Source organism: Urocitellus parryii, chromosome 4 (genome assembly GCF_045843805.1).
Source record: "Urocitellus parryii isolate mUroPar1 chromosome 4, mUroPar1.hap1, whole genome shotgun sequence".
Classification (NCBI taxonomy): Eukaryota; Metazoa; Chordata; class Mammalia; order Rodentia; family Sciuridae; genus Urocitellus; species Urocitellus parryii.
The window spans coordinates 150,037,685-150,060,399 of record NC_135534.1 but is presented as its reverse complement, the minus strand read 5'-3'; the positions used below and the strand labels follow the sequence as shown (position 1 = coordinate 150,060,399).

The following is a 22,715-nucleotide window of genomic DNA, read 5'->3' as shown; positions in this document are numbered from 1 at the left end:
GAAAGGAATACAATCAGTATAGCCAAAAACTTCCTTAAGCCTCACATAAATCTGAATCCACCAAATGAAAGAAGGAAAGCTCTTCAATATGTGCATAATGGGCAAATTTGAAAACTCATAAGCAAATGAATATTAAACAAGGAACTTGCCAAGACTTGGGCTCTCCAAAGTGGAGATAATTAATGCTGTAGAGGTCCATGTCCTCGGTGTGCCACGCAAATGTGGTTTTCCACATTCCAAAATAAAGATAAGGGGTATTTACACCCTCAATAGAAATACCGCACTCTTCTTCAACCACATCCAAGACTGTATTTAGACGAGCTATGTTCCATTCATCCACACCCTGGAGAAGGAAGTGAAAGAAAGAGAAATCAAATGTTAATAAAGTAAGAAAGATAACATTTACTATTCAAAACTACCACCAGCCAATCATTATACAATATATTTTAATTCATAGAAAAAATGAAATATATTATTATTCAAGAGCCACATATGTATATTCATTACTGCTAATCCAAAATTACTATCAACATCATGAACTTCTACATAACTACTTTTATAAAATGATAACAAGTAACTTCTTGATTCAAAATGGAAATGTAACTTGAGACCCGACTTCCCACTTGCTTCTAATAAAAAATTATTTCAAAGCAGGTGACCCAGTATGTGATTTCTGTCTTTGGCATACCATTTTGTTTCGAGAGGCTAAATTTTCTTGTTTGTTTCTTTTCTATACATTAGTTTAAAGGTCACATTCAATACCAAACATCATCTCAAGAAACCAGTAATAGAAGTTACCTTCTGTCATCCCTCATCCATGTAGCAAGTGATATCATTTCCTAGAAACTACATGCTATTTTTTTTAAATTGCAGTATTCAAAACCAAAGATTAATGTACTTATAGTGATCCTTCAATTAAACAGTAACCTTAGAGTTGAAGAGAAAAAAATATAAAAAGGGGCTTTAGATGTGGTTCAGTGGTTAATACCCCCCGCACCCCAGTTCAATCCCCAGTAGGAAAAAATTAAAAATTAAAAATAAACCAATGGATACACAACCTCTGGAAAATAAAAACAAATTCTTAAAACTGAGGTAATAAATACTCTACTATTTTCTAGTACATCTTGCCAGAAAGCTTCCCAAAAGCCACTATCAAACATGTGAGAAGTGATTAAAAAAAAAAAAAGCTTTGAAGTTCAGTGCTGACGTTTTCCCCAATGATGGGCAAATAACCCACCTGCTGCAGCAGTTTCTTTTGGGCAAGGCAAGGTTGCCATAATGCTGAAACATAATTTTTTTTAAGTTTTCTTTTTTAGAGAGAGAGAGAGAGAGAATTTTTTAATATTTATTTTTAGTTCTCGGTGGACACAACATCTTTGTTTGTAGGTGGTCCTGAGGATCAAACACGGGCCGCATGCATGCCAGGCAAGCTTGAGCCACATCCCCAGCCCCTGAAACATAATTTATTTTGCTAAAATAAACAATCTTAAAATTTCAATTACAGAGTTATGCAAATATTAAGATAGTCAATATTGACAAAGAGAAAGAAATCTCATTGCTTCAAATTTTCTTCTCCAGCATAATCATGAACCACAATCAATTTTGTATGAGTCTGTCAGGAGGAACCCAACTACTAAAAATAACCATAGAGCTCTAAAAATTTTAAAAAATAAAAATTAAATAAAATGTTGTCTCCAATTTTTGTTCTCCACTATTAACTTGGGTAACTGCCCCCAAAGACCAAGTCCACAAAGGTTCTTCTAAAGAGACCCAGGTCCCCTTCACATGTGAAAACGAGGAGTAAAGCTGGCTTATCACTTACCTGAACTGTGCACCTCTTTACAAAACACATATTCAAAACAATCCTATAAAACAGGAAATATTCTCAAATGAAGAAATTAATACCCCAGGCTAGTATAGGCAATAACAATTAACTGACTCCTATACCTTCATTTAACAACTCTATGCTTCCAGCTCTGATACTTACCTCACAGCATCAGTCGTCAAAAAGAAGTAAGGAGCTAAAATTTAGGGGTGGCAAACACATACAAGCTGTGACATTCTTGCCACTCAGGGGTACACACAAACACTTCAAAGCCTATAATGCAAACTTCACTTGAGGAGTAGTAGTAGACTGGGTTTGATTAAAAGGAGTCTCCAGAAAGTCCCCAACTACAAACAAGTCCCCACAATAGTCAAAATAGGTCAAAGGGTTCACTTTCCACAGAGTCTGAATACCAGTCCAAGCCCTCAAACAAATGCCTCTTCCCACATTCCATCCCTACCCAACAAAGCTCTTCCTCAAGATGTTCAGCAGGTGTGGGGGTCAGCATTTACAACTCTCTTGACCTCCAGGGAATGTCTCTCCCCATGCCCAACACCCTTCACCCTAATCACCCAGTCCTGCATCCATTATCTGAAATCACTCACCACTGGACCATGATAGTAACTGAAAACTTTCCATCACCGTAACTTCCTCCTATCAGGAATCACATGGCAGTTCAAAAGAAATAAATCTTAAAGACCAAAACAAAGGTGGCAGCAGCTAAGAAGCAGGCCACACTGGGCTCCCTGTATAATGACTGCCTCTATAGTGTCACCAGAAGACTGAAGTACACATTGCAGCATTATGACATGATAGAAACCTCAACAAACAATAAGCCATTTCTAACAAACAAGGAGGAACAGTGCAAACATCATACAAGCCCAATGTTCCCCAAAATATTTCCAATGAAACCAGATGCTGTGATCAAACATTTTTGGCCTCATTTTATCCTCCTATTAGATAGTCACAGTGTTGGGCTGGGGATGTGGCTCAAGCGGTAGCACACTCGCCTGGCATGCGTTCGGCCTGGGTTCAATCCTCAGCACCACATACAAACAAAGATGTTGTGTCTGCCGAAAACTAAAAAATAAATATTAAAAAAAATATTCTATCTATATAAAAATATAGATAGTCACAGTGCTAACAGGAAAACCAAAGACGCCCTACTGTTTAGGCCTTAACGGTTCTGGAATCTTATTTAACTATGCTTAACTTCACACTTCTCAAATATTATCTGACAATAGATGCTTGTCCATTTATAATGGACACTTGTCAAATTATAATGCATTTACATTCTGTTAAAAACAGTACTGTGCAGAACAACACATTAGAGGAAACGTTATAGTAGATAGTTCTCTACACTACATGCCTCAGCCCAAACATAAGACAAAAGTAATTCTGAACCACATCAGAGAATGCATTTCAGAACCCAGAATGTGTAAGAGGGTAGATGAATTATGTTCACATCTATTATCATATTTCACACATATAATTTGATTGTGTAAATTAAAAACACATTTCGATTCACTCTGCACAAAACTCAAAATGAAATAAAACAAAGACTTAGGAATTAGACCAGAAACCTTACAATTGAGAGAAGAAAGCACAGGGTCAACACTCCATCACATAGGTACTGACACAGACTTCCTTAACTAGACCCCCAAAGCACAAGAAATAAAACCAACAATCAATAAGTGGGATGCCATTAAACTAAACAGCTTCGGCACAGCTAGGACACAATTCAAAGTGTGAAGAATAAGACTACAGAATGGAAAAAAACCTTGGCCAAGTACTCCTGATAGGGGAGTACTATCCAGAATAAATAAATAAATAAATAAATAAAATAACCCAATCAATAAATGGGCAGAAGAAATAAACAGAAACTTCTCAATGGAAAAAACACAAAGGCTAATAAATAAATGAAAAAATGTTCAACATCTCTAGCCAACAGGGAAATGCAAATCAAAACTACATTAATATTCCATCTCACTCTAGTCAGAATGTCAAGGATCAAGAATACAAACAACAATAAATGCTGACAAGGTTGTGGGGAGAAAGGAACACTTACTTATACATTGTGGGAATGCGCACTATTATAACCACTCTGGAAATCAGTTTGAACAGTCCACAAAAAACTAGGGGTGGACCATATGACTCAGCTATTCCACTCTTGGGTATTTTCCAAAAATATCTAAAAATCCACATACCACAGCAACACAGCCACTTCAATGTTTATAGCAGCACAATTCATAATAGCTAAATTATGGAATCAACTCAGATTAAGAAATCTTGGGGGAAGCATGGAAAAATTGGAAGAACTTTGATCTGGCAAAGGGAAGGGTTGGGAAGAGAGGGGAGAGGGAATGAGGAAGGAAAGATGGTGGAATGAGATGGACATTATTACCCTAGGTATCTATGACTGCACATATGGTGTGGCACTACATCGTGTACAATCCGAAAAATAAAAAGCCGTGCTGAAATTGTGTACATTGAGTCAAAATACATTCTGCTGTCATATATACCCAATTAAAATATATAAAATTTTAAAAAGTAATAAATACAAAGATCTCAATTTTTAAAATGGGGGGAAAAAAGAAATTGTGCGATACACACACAAAAAAAAGTGAATGAAATTATGGCATTTGCCAGTAAATTAATGGAAATGGAGAATATCATGCTAAATGAATTAAGACAAACTTAGAAACTCAAATGTTGAATGTTTTCTCTCATATGTGGATGCTAATATAATGGAGAGGCGGAAGGAAGGATATGATAAGTTAAAGATAAAGGGAAGATCAATAACATAGAAGAAAGAGATCAAGGGGTAGAGTGGAGAGATGTATAAGGGAAGGCAATACTGAATGAATTTTTTAAAAATTATGTTGTGTGAATGCATAAATATATGATAGGGAACTTCACCTTTGTGTCTAGGTAGAAAGAACCAATCAAGGGGTTGGGGTTGTGGCTCAGTGGTAGAGTGCTTTCCTAGCATGTGAGGGGCACTGGGTTCAATTCTCAGCACCACTTATAAATAAATAAAGGTCCATCAACAACTAATAAAATATTTCTTTAAGGGAAGTCAAATATAGTGTAAAAAGAAAAATGGAAAAGGGAAAGAAGGACAGGAGGGATAAGGAATTGTGAATCGTGAATCGTGAATCGTGAATTGAAATCAAATTCCATGCATGTATGAGTTTTGGGGGATAAACCCAACTACTATGCATAACTAAAAAAGCTCTTTTTAAAAAAATAGAGATAGTGTAAACCAAAACAATAAAAAAAAGAGGTACTCATAAGTCAGACACGTTGGCACATGCCTATAATCCCAGCAATTCAGGAGGCTGAGACAGAAGGATCACAAGTTTGAAGCCAGACTTAGCAACTTGGCAAGGTCCTAAGCAATTTAGAACTTGTCTCAAAATAAAATAAAATAAATGGCTGGGGATGTAGATTAGAGGTAAATTATCCCTGGATTCAATCCCACTATCCAAAACACACACACACACACACACACACACACACACACACACACATAAAATAAGAAAAGACATGAACAAATTTTTAATATTTATTTTTTAGTTTTTTGATGGACACAATATCTTTATTTTATTTTTATGTGGTGCTGAGAATTTTGAACCCAGTGCCTCAAGCATGCCAGGCGAGAATGCTACCACTTGAGCCACATCCCAAGCCCAACAAATTTCTTAAAACTACTAAAGAAACTTCTCAATGGAAAAAACACAAAGGTCAATAAATAAATGAAATAATGTTCAACATCTCTAGCCATCAGGGAAATGCAAATCAAAACTAATAAATACAAAATGGGTTTCTAAGAAATAAAGACATAAAAATGATGATACGGGGCTGAGGTTGTGGCTCAGTGGTGGAGCACTTACCTAGCAAATACGAGGCACTGGATTCAGTCATCACCACCAAATAAAAATAAATTAAATAAAGATATTGTGTCCATCTAGAACAACAAAAATTCTTACCAAAAAAAAAATGATGATATATCTATCAAAGACTACAAAAAGACTTCTTTTTTTAAAAAAGAGAGAGAGAAATTTTTTAATATTTATTTTTAGTTTTCGGTGGGCACAACATCTTTATTTTTATTTTTATGTAGTGCTGGTGATCGAACCCAGCGCCCCGCACATGCCAGGCGAGTGCACTATCACTTGAGCCACATCCCCAGCCCCTTCTTTTAATATAAAAGCTAGAGAATTAAACATACAAATCATGTTTAACAGATATATTCTTTCTGTTCTCACTCAGCAAATACTAAAATGGAATGAGGAATTTGATTATAAAACAATAACAAGACACCAGAAGAGCAACATGGTATATTAGAGGTGAGGTGAAAGTTCTCTGACCAAGTGCTGGCTCCACCACTTACCAGTTATAGAATCTGAGATTTTTCTCAATGATTCAACTTTGCAGAGCTGTTACCAGGGTTCCAGGCAATCAAACAAGCCAAGACAGACCTTATAAGGCCCATTGTAAAGGCCTAATTCTCACTGAATCTACTTTCAAGGCAACATGTTCTATGCATCAGAAGTGGGGTCTTAAGGTCTCTTAATGTATTATTAAAATACATAAACTCAGACTTGCCTTTCTCAGAGAAGAGTTGCAAAGATAGAATTTCCAAGTACAAGTAAAAATGTTTTGAGTTGGGTGCAGTGGCACATACCTGTAATCCCAGTGGCTTGGGAGGCTGAGACTGGAGGATATTAAGTTCAAAGCCAGCCTCAGCAATGGTGAGGCACTAAGCCAACTCAGTGAGTCCCTTTCTCTAAATGAAATACAAAATAGGGCTTAAGATGTGGCTCAGTGGTTGAGAGCCCCTAAGTTCAATCCTTGGTACAAAAAAAAATTGAAAATTTGTCTAAATTTTTATTTCAAAAAAAAGACCAAAGCAATGAATCTAACCTAACTTTCCTATTTACATATGTGATTATACCACAGTGAATCTCACCATCATGCACATCCACAAGACACTAATTTTAAAAATAATTATGAGTAAATAATAGAAAGATCAGTACAGTAGAAGAAAGGGAATGAAGGAAGAGGGGAGGAAAAGAGGAAGTACTGGGGACTTAGAACAAATTACATTCCATGCTAATTATGTCAAATGAATTCTAATGTTTCGTATAATTTAAAAATTTAGAATTAAAAAAAACACAGCTTCTTTGAATAATCAATCTCCCCTGGAGTTCACAGCCCACCACACCTCAATTTGGTGTTTCCAAACATTATGTTCCAACAACATCATGTTCCAAAGAGCACATCCGGAAGTGAAGAGCCAAACAATAAAATAAGTTGTAAACTGACATGGCCCAAAGAGCCATGCAAGTAACATCACAAGGGGAACCAGCAAGGAGGTATCAATAAAGGTGGTAGAAGAATATCTGGAGACCATCTACTATCCTGCCTAAAGGGGACAGTTAATACTCAGTTCCTATCTACTACAGTCACTCAGACTCTGCCAGATCTTCCAAATTTTTAAGTTAAGCCCAAAATTCAAATATTAGGTGACATTAACTAATTTTTAAAACTATGTTTATCAAACAAAATACATCTGTGGCCACATATGCAAAAAGGTAGTAGGCATTAAAGTGTTCACATCTGTTAACAATAATTTAAAAGGAATAAAGGGAGCAGGAGTTTAAGACAGGTTCTAAATACAGAATTGAGCTTGGGGCAGAGAAACTACATTAAAACTAATCACATATTTGCCCAACACTAAACAGCTATATCAGGTACTCCATAAATGTGTTCAGTAAGTGATCTAAGATTATACAAGAAGCATAAAACTCACAGGAATTCACTCTGTATATATAATTTATCCCCCTGTGCCATCACTTTGTACAAAGAATTTGCAACTTATTTTATTGTTTAGCTCTTCATTTCCTGATGTGCTCCTTGGAAGGAGCCAATGAGAGCCAAAGAAAGAAAGATGGAAAACTACTAAGACTTAGTAAATGTGAAAACTGAATAGCCAACTTCAGAATAAGCAGGATCCTGTTCTTCCCGGAACAAAACTGTGTAAGAGGAGCCTCTTCGAGGCAGCAGAGTGCAGAGGAGCCAGTGATGGAATTTAGCCATTTGTCAAGTACATCTGCCAAATCCACAGATGATAATTCTTTGAGCCACCAAGGGCAACCTGACAGCAAGCTCTGCTTTCTCCAAGAGCTAAAATATTTGCCCCTAAGAATGAGAGGCTGCTACAGAATCAACACTGATAATACAAAAGGGGTCCTAGATGCCCACTGAAACACATCAACTGAAGACATAGAACAGTCAAGATTTTCTCCATTCTATTTGACTTATTTCAGGAGATGTATTCTCATTTTCTTTACACAAAAGCCTGGGAAGTCATAGGAAAATAACTGAAAACTGACACACACAATTCATACCAACCATACTTTTACAGTACCTTCCATGTAGTAGAAGACTAAGAGCCTACATGTCCCTTGGTCCCCCAAAATTAATTCTAACCCCTAGCCTGTCATTCTCATTCATGGCTTTCCACCCTTCATTGCCATCACTCTCTCTACATTACATGATTGGCAACATCAACATTTAACCCATATTTCATTTTCTCCCCAATTCCCAGCCTTCATCCTCAACTCCTTTGATTGGCTGATTTCCAAACAAAGCTATAAGCCCCATGTATCTCCTGAATTTCAGTGCCACATACCATAATAAAAAGAAAACTCTTTCATTAATTAAAATAAAAGCAATGGTCCATGCTTTGAATAAACTAAGAGATTTCTTCAAGATCTTTATGTATAAAAGAATAAAATCTTTATGTATAAAAGAATAAAATAAATCCATATGGAATTCACTTTTCTTTTACGTTAATTACAATGTTTGACAGAATAGCTCTTCTTGCTTCTTCCTTTCCATAAAAATGTCTTACATTCTCTAAACTCTTTACTTTTAAGACAGACCTATTTTGCATTTTATTTACCAAATACCTATAACTTTATAGTAGGGCTTTCTTTATTTCCAGTATTCTTAACGTTAAGCAACATAGAACAAATTTTGAAAGAATCAAGTTGTGCCCCTTGCTCAAAAAAAGGCCATATAAAAAAACAAACTGTTACCTTAAAGGTAAATGTGAGTATGGGGGTAAAAAAGATGCAGCAGGGACAGAATAAAAGGGAAGACCACTGAGGGTTTGAGATTAATGTAGTCCCTGATATCAGGCAGAAGCAACTCCAGTCCTCTTAGAAGAAAAAAATATTCTGCATTTGATTCTGGAAATTTTCCACAAATTAAGATTAAGCTAAGCATACAAGGAAAGATCACCGTGCATACAGGGAGGCAAGCCAACAATGGAGAAAGCTAGCAGAAACAACTAACAAATCATTTAGTCCACCCTTTTCCAGAAGGACTGCTAATACTGAACTGTCAGAGAGAAACTAAAGAATATGAAAATGTTTAAATAAATAAAAATTGGAATCACAAAGACAAGCAAGTAAAAAAAAAATAAATTTGGAGTGACTAGTCCATTTGGAAAAAGGGACTGACTTTGAGAAAAGAAACAAACATTATTAAACTAAAAACCCAACAAAAGGATTAAGCAAGAGAAGTAGTAAATCAGAAGATAAAATTAAGGTACTGACACAGAAAGACAATAAGGTAGAAAGCTGAAAGGTAAATTGAGCTACACTAAGGATAGCACATTTAAATTTCGAAGACATAATCTATTCAGAGCCCTAGGAGGGATGAGTTATGAAAATTAAAAAACAAATCAATGAGAAGAGATTAGTAAAATCACATTCAAACCAAAAGCTCTTTTCATTAAAAGAATAAATGAGACAAAAAAAAAAAACCAGAACAGTCCTAACTAGAGCAAATAATTCAACAAATAATATAACTAACACAGTTTTGGTACCCATAATACCAAAAAAAAAAAAAAAAAAAAAAGATCCAAATAAGAAGAAAAAGTCAAATAATCTTAATAGGAAAAAGATCACTTCATAAAGGCAGAAACCCAGATAATCTATAAAGACATGAAAAGACACTCTAAATCATCTGTAATCAGAGAAATGCAAATTCACCCAAGGTATTTGATAGGCATAAGACTGACAAGCAATAAGGTGAATATTAAGTGCAGAAGAGAATGACATAGATAAGGATGAGGAAGCTCTTAGAGCTATGGAAATTCTCTGAATCTGGACTGTCAATGCACAAAAATAATTGAATTATATACTCAAGATTAGTAAATTCTGTATTATGCAAATCATATTTTAATAAAGGTATCTTTAAAATGCATATACACTAGGTGCTCAGTAGCAGAGCACTTACCTAGCATGTCTGAAGTCCTGGGTTAAATCCCCAGCCAATGGGGGGGCTCTAAGGGGGGTAGGGCGGGGCAAGCACTACAATCGGGACAAGTGGACACTCTTTGGAAAACAATCCAATATTATCTGATAACAGAGAGAAAGTAAAGACTATGAAAATGTTTAAAGAAATAAAAATACAGTGTTTCCATTCCTAACTAAATGCCTTAGAAAAACTTATCTATAGTTACACCAGGAATGTGTTCATAGCAAATACATTCATGATTCTAACAGAGCTTCCGGGAACTGATAGAACATTCAGAATGCAACATCAGTTAGCAATACCTTCATCTCCCCTGGCATAATTCAGAGTCATGTAGGCTAACATTTCACTCACTACAAGGCAGCCATAATATACTAGTACATAAGGCATACTTCACATAATCTGAAAGTTACAATTCCACAGGCCAATAGAGTTCCCTCTGCACCAAAACTTATCTAGGATGATAATATATTTGCCTTGCACATGAAATTTACAGAGTTAGTGTTCTGCCTTCAAGTTTTTTTTATTTCAGGACAAATGGTATCATAACATGATAAATATATAAAATTTTTTTAAAAAACTCTCCTGATGACTGAAACAATTTAAACTGTTTCACATTATGTAGAAACTCACAGCCTTAGATTAATTTCTTGTCCAAGAGCACCATCTGGTGGATGAAGGCATTTAAGTTCTCCCATTATAGAAAGGAAAAAAATTGTCATCCACAGGCTAGATGTCATTAAAACCAAAATCTTCATATAAAAAGATAACCAAACCTCAGGCAATGTATTTATTGTAAAGGGGCTCTTTACAAAATTATAATACAAAGAAATATGGAACTTACAAAAATTCACTATCAAAGTTGAGTTCACCTTAAAGAAATGTTGCCTAGTACAAAACAAACATTTTTAAGTTGGGAGGAACCTCAGAGAGTAGCTAATTCAACCTCTTCCCTTTACAGAGGAAGACTCTGATGCCAAAGACAGCATTGTTCTGATGGAAATAAGTGGGTCAAATAAGAGGTCAGTCAGTATCTATGGCCAGCTGCTATTCTGTCAGGTTAGTAGTGATCTGGTCACCCCACTATGTATGAAGTATTCCAGGCCCCATGCTTTGGGACATAAACAAGGAACAAACATACCCTTCCTGCCTCCACCTCCCACCTGAATCCCTCTTCATGGTTTATGTTTCTGCTTTCCTCCACCAGCGAAAACCATCCTGACACCAATAAAAACAAAACAAGATCAACTTTCAATCATCACATTGAAGAATGGTTATTATCAAGGAAAGGTATTCACAATGTATTCAAATGAGAGCAAAAGAAAAAAAGAAAACAAAACCTACCCTCATCTGTTTTGAAAAATACAATTAATTACATGCTAAACTGGCCAAATTATATTGTTTAATTGTGTGCATGTACTAGTATGTAACAACAAATCCTATCCTTATGTACAACTATAATGCACCAACTAAAAATGTAGGAAAAAACTTTAAAACAAAAATACAATTACTGTGAGGCACAGTCCCACATGCCTGTAATCCCAGACACTCAGGAGAATTGCCAAATTCAAGGCAAGTTCAAAGTAAGTACCTCACTCATGAGGTCCTCAGCAAATTAGTGAAACCCTGTCTCAAAATAAAAAGTAAAAGGGGCTAGAGATGTAGTTCACTGGCAAAACATCCTTCAGTTCAATGACTAGTATACAAAAAAAAATTTTTCTTAATTTTTCTTAAATTCAAAAAATATCCACTGGGAAGAAATTTGCAATCGATTCTGGCAGTTGTCTCTGAATGCTTCCATGAATTATTTTAGTTTCATCTCTAATATAATACTTTCCAATTTTTAAATATTAACTATTTACATTAAGAAAAATGTAATTTTTCCTTTAAAAATGGAGATATAGACTGAAAAAAAAAATGGGAGACAAAAGACTCTTACCCACCATTCAACCAGCTTAGAAATAGCAAAAAAAGAAAAAAAAAAATTTCCCCCAAACTCTCAATGAAAAATACATAGTATAAGGCAATTAAGTTTTCATCTTAAGATCTGACACTATCTTTTTAACTTTAACTTATCCCTTAATAAAATTAACTCAAAATGATAAAAGTAATAAGTAGGCTAGCAAATCATTATTAAATAAAAATAATTTAAAATATTGAAGTGCAGAGACATGAGTTCATATTTAAACATGCTCTGCTTATAAAATTTTGCCTGATGTATCTGACAGAATACATGACAGAATGCCCCACCAAAGAACTCCATGACTTCCAATTTGAGAACTGCTATCTCCAAATGAGACTAGTTTCTAGGTAAGATAACAGGAAGCGCAGTTAACTGAAGGTCAAAAGATTCTAGAACACCATTCTTACCTCACACATCTATGTACAGTGACTTCAGAGAAATCTTCTTTTGCTAACTCTCTTATGGCAGCGATTTTCAAGGTTATCTGGATACCATGTGCACAACATGAAAATCCTATCAGACAATCTATGACATCAGAGTGTGAGGGGCATTTCCAGAGGCTACATAATGTGTGACATCACAAGATATTAAAAGCAAAATAGACTGAGCATGATGGCACCCACCAGCAATCTCAGCTATTCCATAGACTAACGGGGGAGGATCTCAAATTCAAGGCTTCTGAGCAATTTAGTGAGACCCTGTCTCAAAATAAAATTTCAAAAGGACTGGGATCTGGTTCAGAGTTAGAGCATTTGGCCTAACAATGCACAAGGCCCTGAAACTAAAAAAAAAAAAAAAGAAGAAGAAGAAGAAGAAGAAGAAGAAGAAGAAGAAGAGGAGGAGGAGGAGGAGGAGGAGGAGGAGGAGGAGGAGGAGGAGGAGGAGGAGGAAGAAGAAGAAGAAGAAGAAGAAGAAGAAGAAGAAGAAGAAGAAGAAGAAGAAGAAGAAGAAGAAGAAGGAAGAAGAAGAAGAAGAAGAAGAAGAAGAAGAAGGAAGAAGGAGGGAAGAAGAAGGAGGGAGGAGGAGGGGGGAGGAAGGGGGAGGAGGAGGGGAGAGGAGGAGGGGGGGAGGAGGAGGGGGGGAGGAGGAGGGGGGGAGGAGGAGGAGGAGGAGGAGGAGGAGGAAGAGGAGGAGCAGGAAGAGGAGGAGGAGCAGGAAGAGGAGGAGGAGATAAGCACATGTAAGAATCCAGCAGTCTCCAGGCAGTGAAGCACACCTATAATCCCAGGGGCTCAGGAGGCTGAGGCAGGAAGTTCATGAGTTCTAAGGCAGGAGGATCATGAGTTCTAAGCCAGTCTCAGCAACTTAGTGAGGTCCTAGGCAACTCAGTAAGACACTGTAAATAAAATATAAAAAGGGGTGGGGTTGTGACACAGCCCTTCTGGGTTCAATCCCCAGTACCAAAAAAAAAATTTTTTTGAAAGAATCCAGCAGTCTACTAAACTAGACATAAGAGATTTTAAAAAATATAAAATAATGACTCTTCTTAATTATTTTACCTTAGAATATATAGTCATCTTTTATAAAAACATTTGTGATACTACATAATGGATTTTTAATAAATCAAAATTTTGAAATAGTTTCAATTTTTATTTCTAATATAATAAATAAGAACAATCTACTTAGCCCAGGCCCAGTGATGCATGCCTATACAGCATCTCAGGAGGCAGAGACAGGAGGATCGCAAGTTAAAAGCCAGCCTCAACAACTGAGCAAGGCCCTCAGCAACTCAGTGAGATGCAGTCTGTAGATAAACTACAATAAAAGGGCTGAGGAAATGGCTCAGTGGTTAAGCGTCCATGAGTTTAATACATAGTTCCTACCCCCCACCAAAAAAATGATCTACTTAAACTAAAAAAAAAAAAAAGATCTACTTAAACTAAAGCTCTTTGAGATTCACAACATTTACTAAGTATATAATGAGATACTGAGACAAAGTTTGAGAACCTCTGTCTCAGGGCACTAGTGTTTTGTTTTGTTTTTTTTTAAAAAAAAAAAAAAAAAAAACTCTCAAGGGAGAGGGTTACTTGAACCCTTCCTCATCCTCCTGACCCAAAACTCCTTTCCAAAGTCTGCTGCTCGAAGTCCATGTAGAAGTCCTGTATCAGATCACATTTGCCAAAACGACTCCAATTCTATCATTTCCTAACTGCAATAATTTCAAAAAAGTTCTTTTAAGACTCATACAAACACCAAAAACATTCAGGAAACTCCACAAAATGATCCTAAGCTAACTTTTCTATTGCTATGCATTCATCAATTCTATAATTATTTAGGTACATTTTTGGTATACATACTATGTTAGGGCCTGGGACTAGAGAGTTTATGAGAAATGCTTCCTATCATCACTGGACTCAAGAGTCTACTACAGAAGAAATAGTCACACAGGTAAGTACAGGTATCCTTCATTATCTATCTTCATTTTACAAATACTTTCTGTAATAATTTTTTATCCAAAATCCACTGTCCAATCAAAAATTCTCTTTGATAATGGTCACCAACAGAATCATTTCAGTTGAATATATCTCTAAGTAATAGAATTAGAGATGTATCTCAGATCTATTTTCCCAAAAGGATTATGTCCCCTGCCCTTATTAGATGTATTGGGCATTAATGCTATTTTCTTCCCATCATTATTGGTGAAAATGTTTCCTAAGAAAGTGAAAAGGCCGTAGGGGAACATGAGTGTTAGAGGCCAGAAAGAGTAGGAAGTAATGTCTCAAACTGAGGGAAGAAAGCACACAGGAAGCAGGATCTTGACACATTCTGTCTTTTCAATAGAGCAGAACTGATCTGGAAGACTTCACTGCATTACTGAGTCAATACAACATTTGGAAAAACTAGAGAAATGCCTAGTGCAGAGGACTCATAGCCATTCTCAGTAGGGGAGACCACTGCATACAAGGCTGGCATTGCAGAGAAAGGTAGACACCCTTTGAGATCTAGAGTAGCAACAATGGAGGGGGACCATAATTCACTGAAGGAGTCAAGTTTCAAAACAAGGGCAAAATGATCTGGCAAAGCCAACAACAGTGAAAGATGACACAAACAAAGATCATGAGTGAGGCAGCTGCCCTACAGAGTAAGTGCAGTTTTTTCTTCCGGTGAACTGGAAAAAACTTTTATCAGCAAAAAATTGATAAAAGATGGTACCTTCAAAGGAATTCTCAATCTTGATGAAAATGCCATCTCATAGTTTTATTTCCCTTTAAAGAAAAGAAAAAAAAATCTGGACAATTAGCACCCAAAGAGGGCTTAGGTTGCTCTGTGGGGATTGTAACAATGGGGATAAGCTAAACTCATGGCATAAAATATTGGCTCAAAGGGGCTAATGAAGACTGTGCTACCTGTTAGGATATGAGACATCTGAATCAGAAGGCCTAAGTGACAGAAGAGGGTGATAAGGATTAGGGAAGCAGCTATCTGGCAACACTGAGCAAAAGGAAAATCTTGCAAAGGAAACTCTCTGAACACACTTTAAGACCCTTCTAGTTTTATCAATTATGAAGATAAGAGGCTACTTCAGCAAAGCATGTGGAACTTCCATTTTAATGGAATTTAATGAAGCATTATTTTCACTAAGAAGATCACCATTATACTATGAGCTACTGTTAGAAAAGCAGGACAAACTAGCAGAGAAAACAAGCCTGAAAAACTTACTCTGTCACTGCAGTAATACAAGTAATGCTGATGTCTATTCTTAGCTCTCACAGAACAAAGCAGACTCTGCTGATGGAGGTGTATATGGCTACTGGACATCTCAGAAATCTTTTCTACAGAATCTGCTGACTGTTGTGGCCTTAAATCAAATCTTATCATCTCAGTTTCTGGACTTTTTTTTCTCTGTATCCTTCTTTTTACTCTGGATCTTTATATGTTTGCTTTGTTTCATAGAGAAGCTCCCATGTGTCTAGGGATAACTTCTTACATATATAGACAATGAGCAGAAGCTAATTAAATTCTGTATCTGTATACCTTAGTGAAACACACACACACACAAACACACACACACACACATACAAACAAAATTGAGATCTTAAGTTTGTTATGCTTAGGGTACTATTTCCAAAGAATCATCTAGAAGCCACCAGGACCACAAGCAGCTCTAAGAACTTTCTCAACTATATAAATTTCCTAAAATCCCCCAAACACTACAATTTCATTGTAACTAATAAATGTATTCAATTTACATTAATCTGATTCCCCAGAAAACATTCACAATTTTAATTATAACCCGTCTGTTTCAAAAAAGGGTTTGCATATTCTTCACCAGTAACAAATATTTGTGTCTCTAAAAGCTAGAAACTTGGGCTGGGGATGTGGCTCAAGCGGTAGCGCGCTCGCCTGGCATATGTGCAGCCCGGGTTCGATCCTCAGCACCACATACAAACAAAGATGTTGTGTCCGCCAAATACTAAAAAATAAATATTAAAATTCTCTCTCTGTCACTCTCTCTTTAAAAAAAAAAAAAAAAAGATTTAAAAGCTAGAAACTTTCTGCAAAGGTCCAGAGAGTAGATATTTTGGGCTTTGAAGACCACAGAATTTCTGTTATAATTACTCAAAAAATAGCCAAATATAATATGCAAGTGAGTAAGCAAAGTTGTGCTCCAGTAAAACTTTATTACAAAAACCCTGCTCTGCATCATATACCCAAGGCCTAGGTTTTGTCACCTATGTCATTGATAGTCTTGGTATTTCAATATTTATTTAACCATGAACAAGCTATTCACTAAGATTTTTTTAGTAGAACCAAAGGAGATCAAGATATAAAACAGCAGAATAAAAGAGGTGACAAGTCTCAAGCCCTGGGATTTCTAGGCCTTTCTCTCCTTCCTATCAGGGGTGTTTATTCTGAACTAGTGTTTCATGAACGCTCTCACCCCTAATTCCTGTGTGTACCCAAGGCTGGTACCTTTTGTGCCCCTTAAAAGATATGCCTGGTACTACAAAACTAACAGCAGCCTTGGAACAAAGCAGGAAGGGCCACTATGGTACCATGGGTCAGACTCACAATCCAGGCCCATGACCCTGTAGGCTTCAAGCAGTCCCTTTCTTCCTTATTCACAACCACTGTATCAGGTCTGTCTCAATTTCCTTAACCCCCCACTCAGCCAACAACCTCTAATTTCAGCAAAAATACTAAAACTTTCAGGTGTGGTCTTGCCCTCAAATTTACCTAGGTCCTATTCTCAACCTCCCTCTGTTTTCAATCATTTAAGCCAAGCTAAGATGTCCTTCCTCCTCCAGAATGTCCTGCATGCTTCTCCTCCAGGCTCCATAGAACCCATATTGGCCTCTACTGTCAAGCTCATTACACCTTCTGTCCTTTTTGTCCCTGTAGTCTCTGAACTACCTGAGATCCATTATCCTTATCCATCTTCATACACTGAATAAACCTCACCACACCCTCTCCAAGAATTCCCACCCCCACAAAAAAAAAAAAAAAGGCTATTATTTCCCACCCATTAAGACTTCAGGAAATCACCGTAACAAGAAATCAGAGGGAAAACTGAACTACATTTTAACGACTATATAATCCCATCCAAAATAATGCCCTGAACCATAAAAACCAGTTCTTAGCACAATTTAAATACTGAACTGAAAAACCAACCAATGTAAAAATAAAACAGTCAACAGAAACCACAAAACATGGGCTTATTCATTGCACACCCATTATGATGATTTCAAACATTCCTAACAGTTATCATTAGTATCCTACTCACTCTTCATCACTTCTTGAATACAATATTTCTTTTGTTATTCTCCATCTACCCCAAGGGGGCAAATACAGCTCTTCTTCATACATTTCAATTTAAGAGTCTTGAGTGTGATAGGTTTTGTTATCAGTAATAGTTTAAGACACTTTTCTCGTGTCTTTCTTTATATACAAAAGCACTTAAAATGTCAACCCAGCTCAGGAGCTAAATGCCTCCTCAGAGACTGCAGAAATTCTATAAAATGCTATGCCTTACAGGTCCTACCAAAGTGAAAGGCTCCCAGCTCTGAAGCCTATAAATTAAGAGGATGTTCCAAAACTGTGTGTTTACAAAACCACAGGATTCTGTTTATTGGATTTTAATAACTGAAGTTACTCAAAATGAAGTCTAAAGTAAATGTTCCCTTGCAGCAATGCCAATGAGTAACAGGTTTTCAAATATCAGCAATACTATGATAAGCAGAGCAAAGCAAAGTCCATCAAACTCATCTCTGTCATCAATGATTATGCTATTTCACTACCATATTTTATGTTAATTATGAAAATGGTCCCAAATATGCTGCTTTTCTTCATTGCATATGAAAAAAGAAAGGAATAAAGAGGTCAGTGATCCCAATAACAGGAGGTTTAAAAAACTAAAACCTAGATAGTTTAATCTTATTTTAGAGCACTCAGATATGCAACTTTTCAGGCCAGGATTCAGATAATCCCTCAACTCAACCTTCTTCCAAGACCTGAACACTTTCCAGGATACCACAGAGAAGAAACCATGGAGAAGGTACAAAATAGACTGCTAGCTCAGAGTCAATATGTAGTTGACAAATACCTCATTTGACACATTCCCACAAGTATGAGATTGACAATGCATAACTGCTTCTTTAAGACTGGTATGGGGGGTGCTGGGGATATAGCTCAGTTGGTAGAGTGCTTGCCTCGCATGCACAAGGCCCTGGGTTCAATCCACCCTAATTTTGTCACCTATGTTGTTGATAGTCTTATTCAATTTAAAAAATAACAACTGGCAGCAGCACCACCAAAAAAAAAAAAAAAAAAGCTGGTATAGGGAATAAAAGCATGCAGTAGCCCCTGTATTAGCCTTGTAACTTCAGAAAAGCAATTTAACCTCTTCAAGTATAAAATGCCAGCAATGTTTACTCTGCCTCATTCATCCCACTAGAAATCCCACAAAAGCTAGCTTAATAAGACAAGGTCCCATACTCTGTAAGGTACCATTTAATACAAAGTAAAACTGGTAATTTAGATATATTTGATGCTAACACAAATTGAAATAATACTGTGAATGACATAATCTAAACATACCAGACTCATGTAAATATTTCCAACAGGTACTCCCATATGTCCACATCCCTTTATCATGGATGCTTCCTACATGTTCTGTTTGCTAGCATGTTCTTCCAGAATTTAAGCACTAAAAGCCACAAGGCTCTTCCTTGTGCCCCCATCTTTACCACATGTGTACAAAACTTAGTCCCACCGATGGGCAACAAATACATACTCATTTACCCAAAGATTAGTTTCAATAACACATTAAACCTGTGAGGCATATATTATCACTAAAGAATAAATGAGTAAAAAATACAACTAGAACTGAAATACCAAGAAAGGGGTGAGGGGTATAATTTGAAACTGGTAGAATACACATGATAGCGCTGGAATAAACTGAAATGTACCTTCTGGAAAACAATGTAGAAATATTTTGAAGGCCAAAAAACTGCTAAAACCATCATGGCTCTTCATTGGGTAACATACATATGCAAACATGTGCATGTATATAAACATACACTCATATAAAAGACCACAGGGGAAATCACCCAAAAAAAAGTATTTTTTATTTATTTGATAAGTTTATAATCAATTTTACTTTCTTCATATTTTTCTATATATTCCAATTTTCCAACATTGAGTTTGAATGACTTTAAAAAACAATAAATTCTCAACATAGAGGGCACTTATACTAAAATCCAGAAAAGGAAGGAAGATGAGCTGCTTTTTCTAACTTTTATACATATCTAAAACACCATGTATCGAATTTTACTAAGCATTAAAAAAGAACAAAATCATGGTATTTGCAGGTAAATGGATGGCATTGGAGAAGAGAAGTCAGACAATCCCAAAAAACAAATGTGAGGGGGGAAGGGGGGCCTCTGGGCTTGTGGTTCAGAAGTGGAGCACTCGCCTACCAATCATGAGGCACAGGGGTTTGATCTTCAGCACCACATATAAAGATATTAAAAATATATATATCGAATGTTTTCTCTGATATAAGGAGGTTGACTCATAGTGGAATTGGGAGGGAGAACATGGGAGGAATAGATGAAGTCTAGATAGGACAGAGGGGCTGAAGGGGAAAGGAAGAGGCACGGGATTAGCAAGGATGGTGGAATGTGATGGACATCATTATCCAAAGTACATGTATGAACACACTAATTGGGTGTCAACATACTTTATACATAAACAGAGATATGAAAAATTGTGGTATATATGTGTATTAAGAATTGTAATGCAAAAACAAAAAAGTATGTGTATTATCACCCTTCCTGGGCATAACCTCAGTGATGTACTTTCTCCAACTAGGCCCCACCTGCTACAGTTTCTACCAACTCTCAATAGTACATTCATACACAAATCTATCAATGAATTTAGATCTATTGATGCAGTCACAGCCCTCATAATCCATTCAATTCCCAAAAGCCCCACTTCTGAACATGGCTACATCAGGGACCAAGCCTTCAACATGTAAGCCTCTGGGGGGCATTCCAGATTCAAATAGCAATGTTTTACGTGCTTTACGTTTTTTTAAGGGGAGAGGTTTTAAAATAGCATTTATGTAGTGGCACACATTATAATCCAAGACTTAGGAGGCTGAGGCAAGAGGATTATAAATTCAAACTCAGCCTGAGCAACTCAGCAAGGCTGTCTCAAAATAAAAAACTAGGGAAAGATGGGGAGTGGTGACCAGGGATGTACCTCAGTAGTAGGGTACCTCTGGGTTCCATTCTTGGTACCAGAAAAAAAAATAAGACAATTAATAATGGAGGTAAGCCACAAATTATTAAGAGATGCTAAATCTACCAGATGCAAGAAAGTCTTTTAGGACACCAAAGTGTCACTCATGCATTACTTATTAATTGCAAAGTACAATCATTGATTACATCCATTATATTGGGAGAGAAACATTTACAAATAACATTATAGGGGAAATTAGGGACATATGAATATATCTTTATATAAGGTGATATATATATGTCAAGTTGTCTTATAATTAAAGATACATACTGATCAACTTAAGACATTGCTGTTATAATGCCTGCAACTCACTTTCAAATGCTATAGCAAAGAGAAAAACATAAAGAAACTGAGATAAAGAAAAGGACAGAGAAACATAAAGCAAAAGTAGCAAAATACCAACACCTGGTGAATCTAGGTAAAGAGTATTCAACTTTGTGTTACATTATTTCCACCTTTTGGTAGATAATAAAATAAAACAAAGAGAGAGATATCGGTGGGGGGAGGTCCAAAATAAAATAATAATTCACGTTTTAAAAATAATCAGGAGGAGGCAATAAGGCAATAAGGATTGGATCCTGTAGAATGGATTATGTCCTTGTAAAAATGGCTAAAGACTATAATACATGTACTTTAAAAAAAATAGGAAGAAAAAAAACTTACAATTTATTTTTGATAAAAAAGAATACAAGCCTATTCAAATGTAACTTAGACGATTAGAATTCTAGAAGAAAACATCTAAAATTCTATTTTTGCTTTAAGTGACAGTTAAGATAATATTTCCTGTTTTTGAACATTTTTATAATGTCTTTGTGCTGGGATTTTTTAATGTATAGATCAGCCAAATAAAAACATATTGTTATTTTCAATAATCTCAGGTGTTTGTACAATAAGCTGGCTTCAATTTGAAAATTACCAGCTGCAAAAATCATACTAATGAGTAAGTATTTCATCATATACTTTGAGGAATTATTTCAACAAATTTTAACAAATTTTTGAAAAAATTTTGAAAAAACAAAATTTCAACAAATGACTATTTCTTAGCTATCTAAAATGGTAATAAAAACAGTATCACCAAATGATCCTTTACAAAACCTACTACAAACAAATATATATATATATATACCTCATCATATATGCTCCCATTAATATCTGCGCCATAGATAGGTGCCACAAAAGTTAAGTTCTTCCAGTACTTGCGCTCCAAATCTTCATAATCCAAATACCTTGGAGTACAATATCTGTAAACGTGGAGGAAAAAAATTATCAACCAGTAAGAAAATTTTAAGGGTTATCCTACCCATATAAATAGAAACAAACACTTCTGAAACAAAACCCTATCAAAACAGACACCCATATTGTCAAATTTAATATATAATGTATGTCACAGATACTTGAATATTCTCAGTATTCCTAAACAACTCTATATGATCTCTTTAATAGTAAGAATACTTTCACTAAAGTATAAATAATAGAAACAATATATTACTATAAATCATATTTTAGTTTTTAAAATATTTAACCAATTATACAAAAAAAAGTTCGAAGAATTATGTTAAAGACATAATGCCTATGGGAAAATTAACAAAGGACAAACTCATTAACAAACCAAGAAAGTTTAAAAACTAGAATAAGCCCAGATGCCATGGTGCACACCTATAATCCCAGCAGCTTGGGAGACTGAGGCAGGAGGATCACAAGTTCAAAGCCAGGCTCAGCAACTTAGCGAGGCCTTAAGCAACTTAGTGAGGACATATCTCTACGTAAAATACAAAAAGTGGGGTGAGGGCTGGAGTTGTGGGTCAGTGGCTAAGCACCCCTGGTTTCAATACCCAGTCCAAAAAAAAA

At 36.0% G+C, this 22,715-nt stretch overlaps 1 protein-coding gene across 2 annotated transcripts in view; it reads right to left on the bottom strand.

The window, feature by feature from the left end:
- Kdm4c (lysine demethylase 4C) overlaps window positions 1–22,715 on the bottom strand; it is a 399,763-nt gene that overhangs the window by 315,505 nt on the left and 61,543 nt on the right. For both annotated transcript variants that reach the window (XM_026391491.2, XM_026391492.2), the window contains exons 4-5: window positions 21,994–22,108; window positions 150–343 (exon numbers count right to left, since the gene is read on the bottom strand). In XM_026391491.2, the coding sequence (XP_026247276.2) occupies window positions 150–343; window positions 21,994–22,108 (309 nt within the window). The remainder of the gene's footprint in view (window positions 1–149; window positions 344–21,993; window positions 22,109–22,715) is intronic.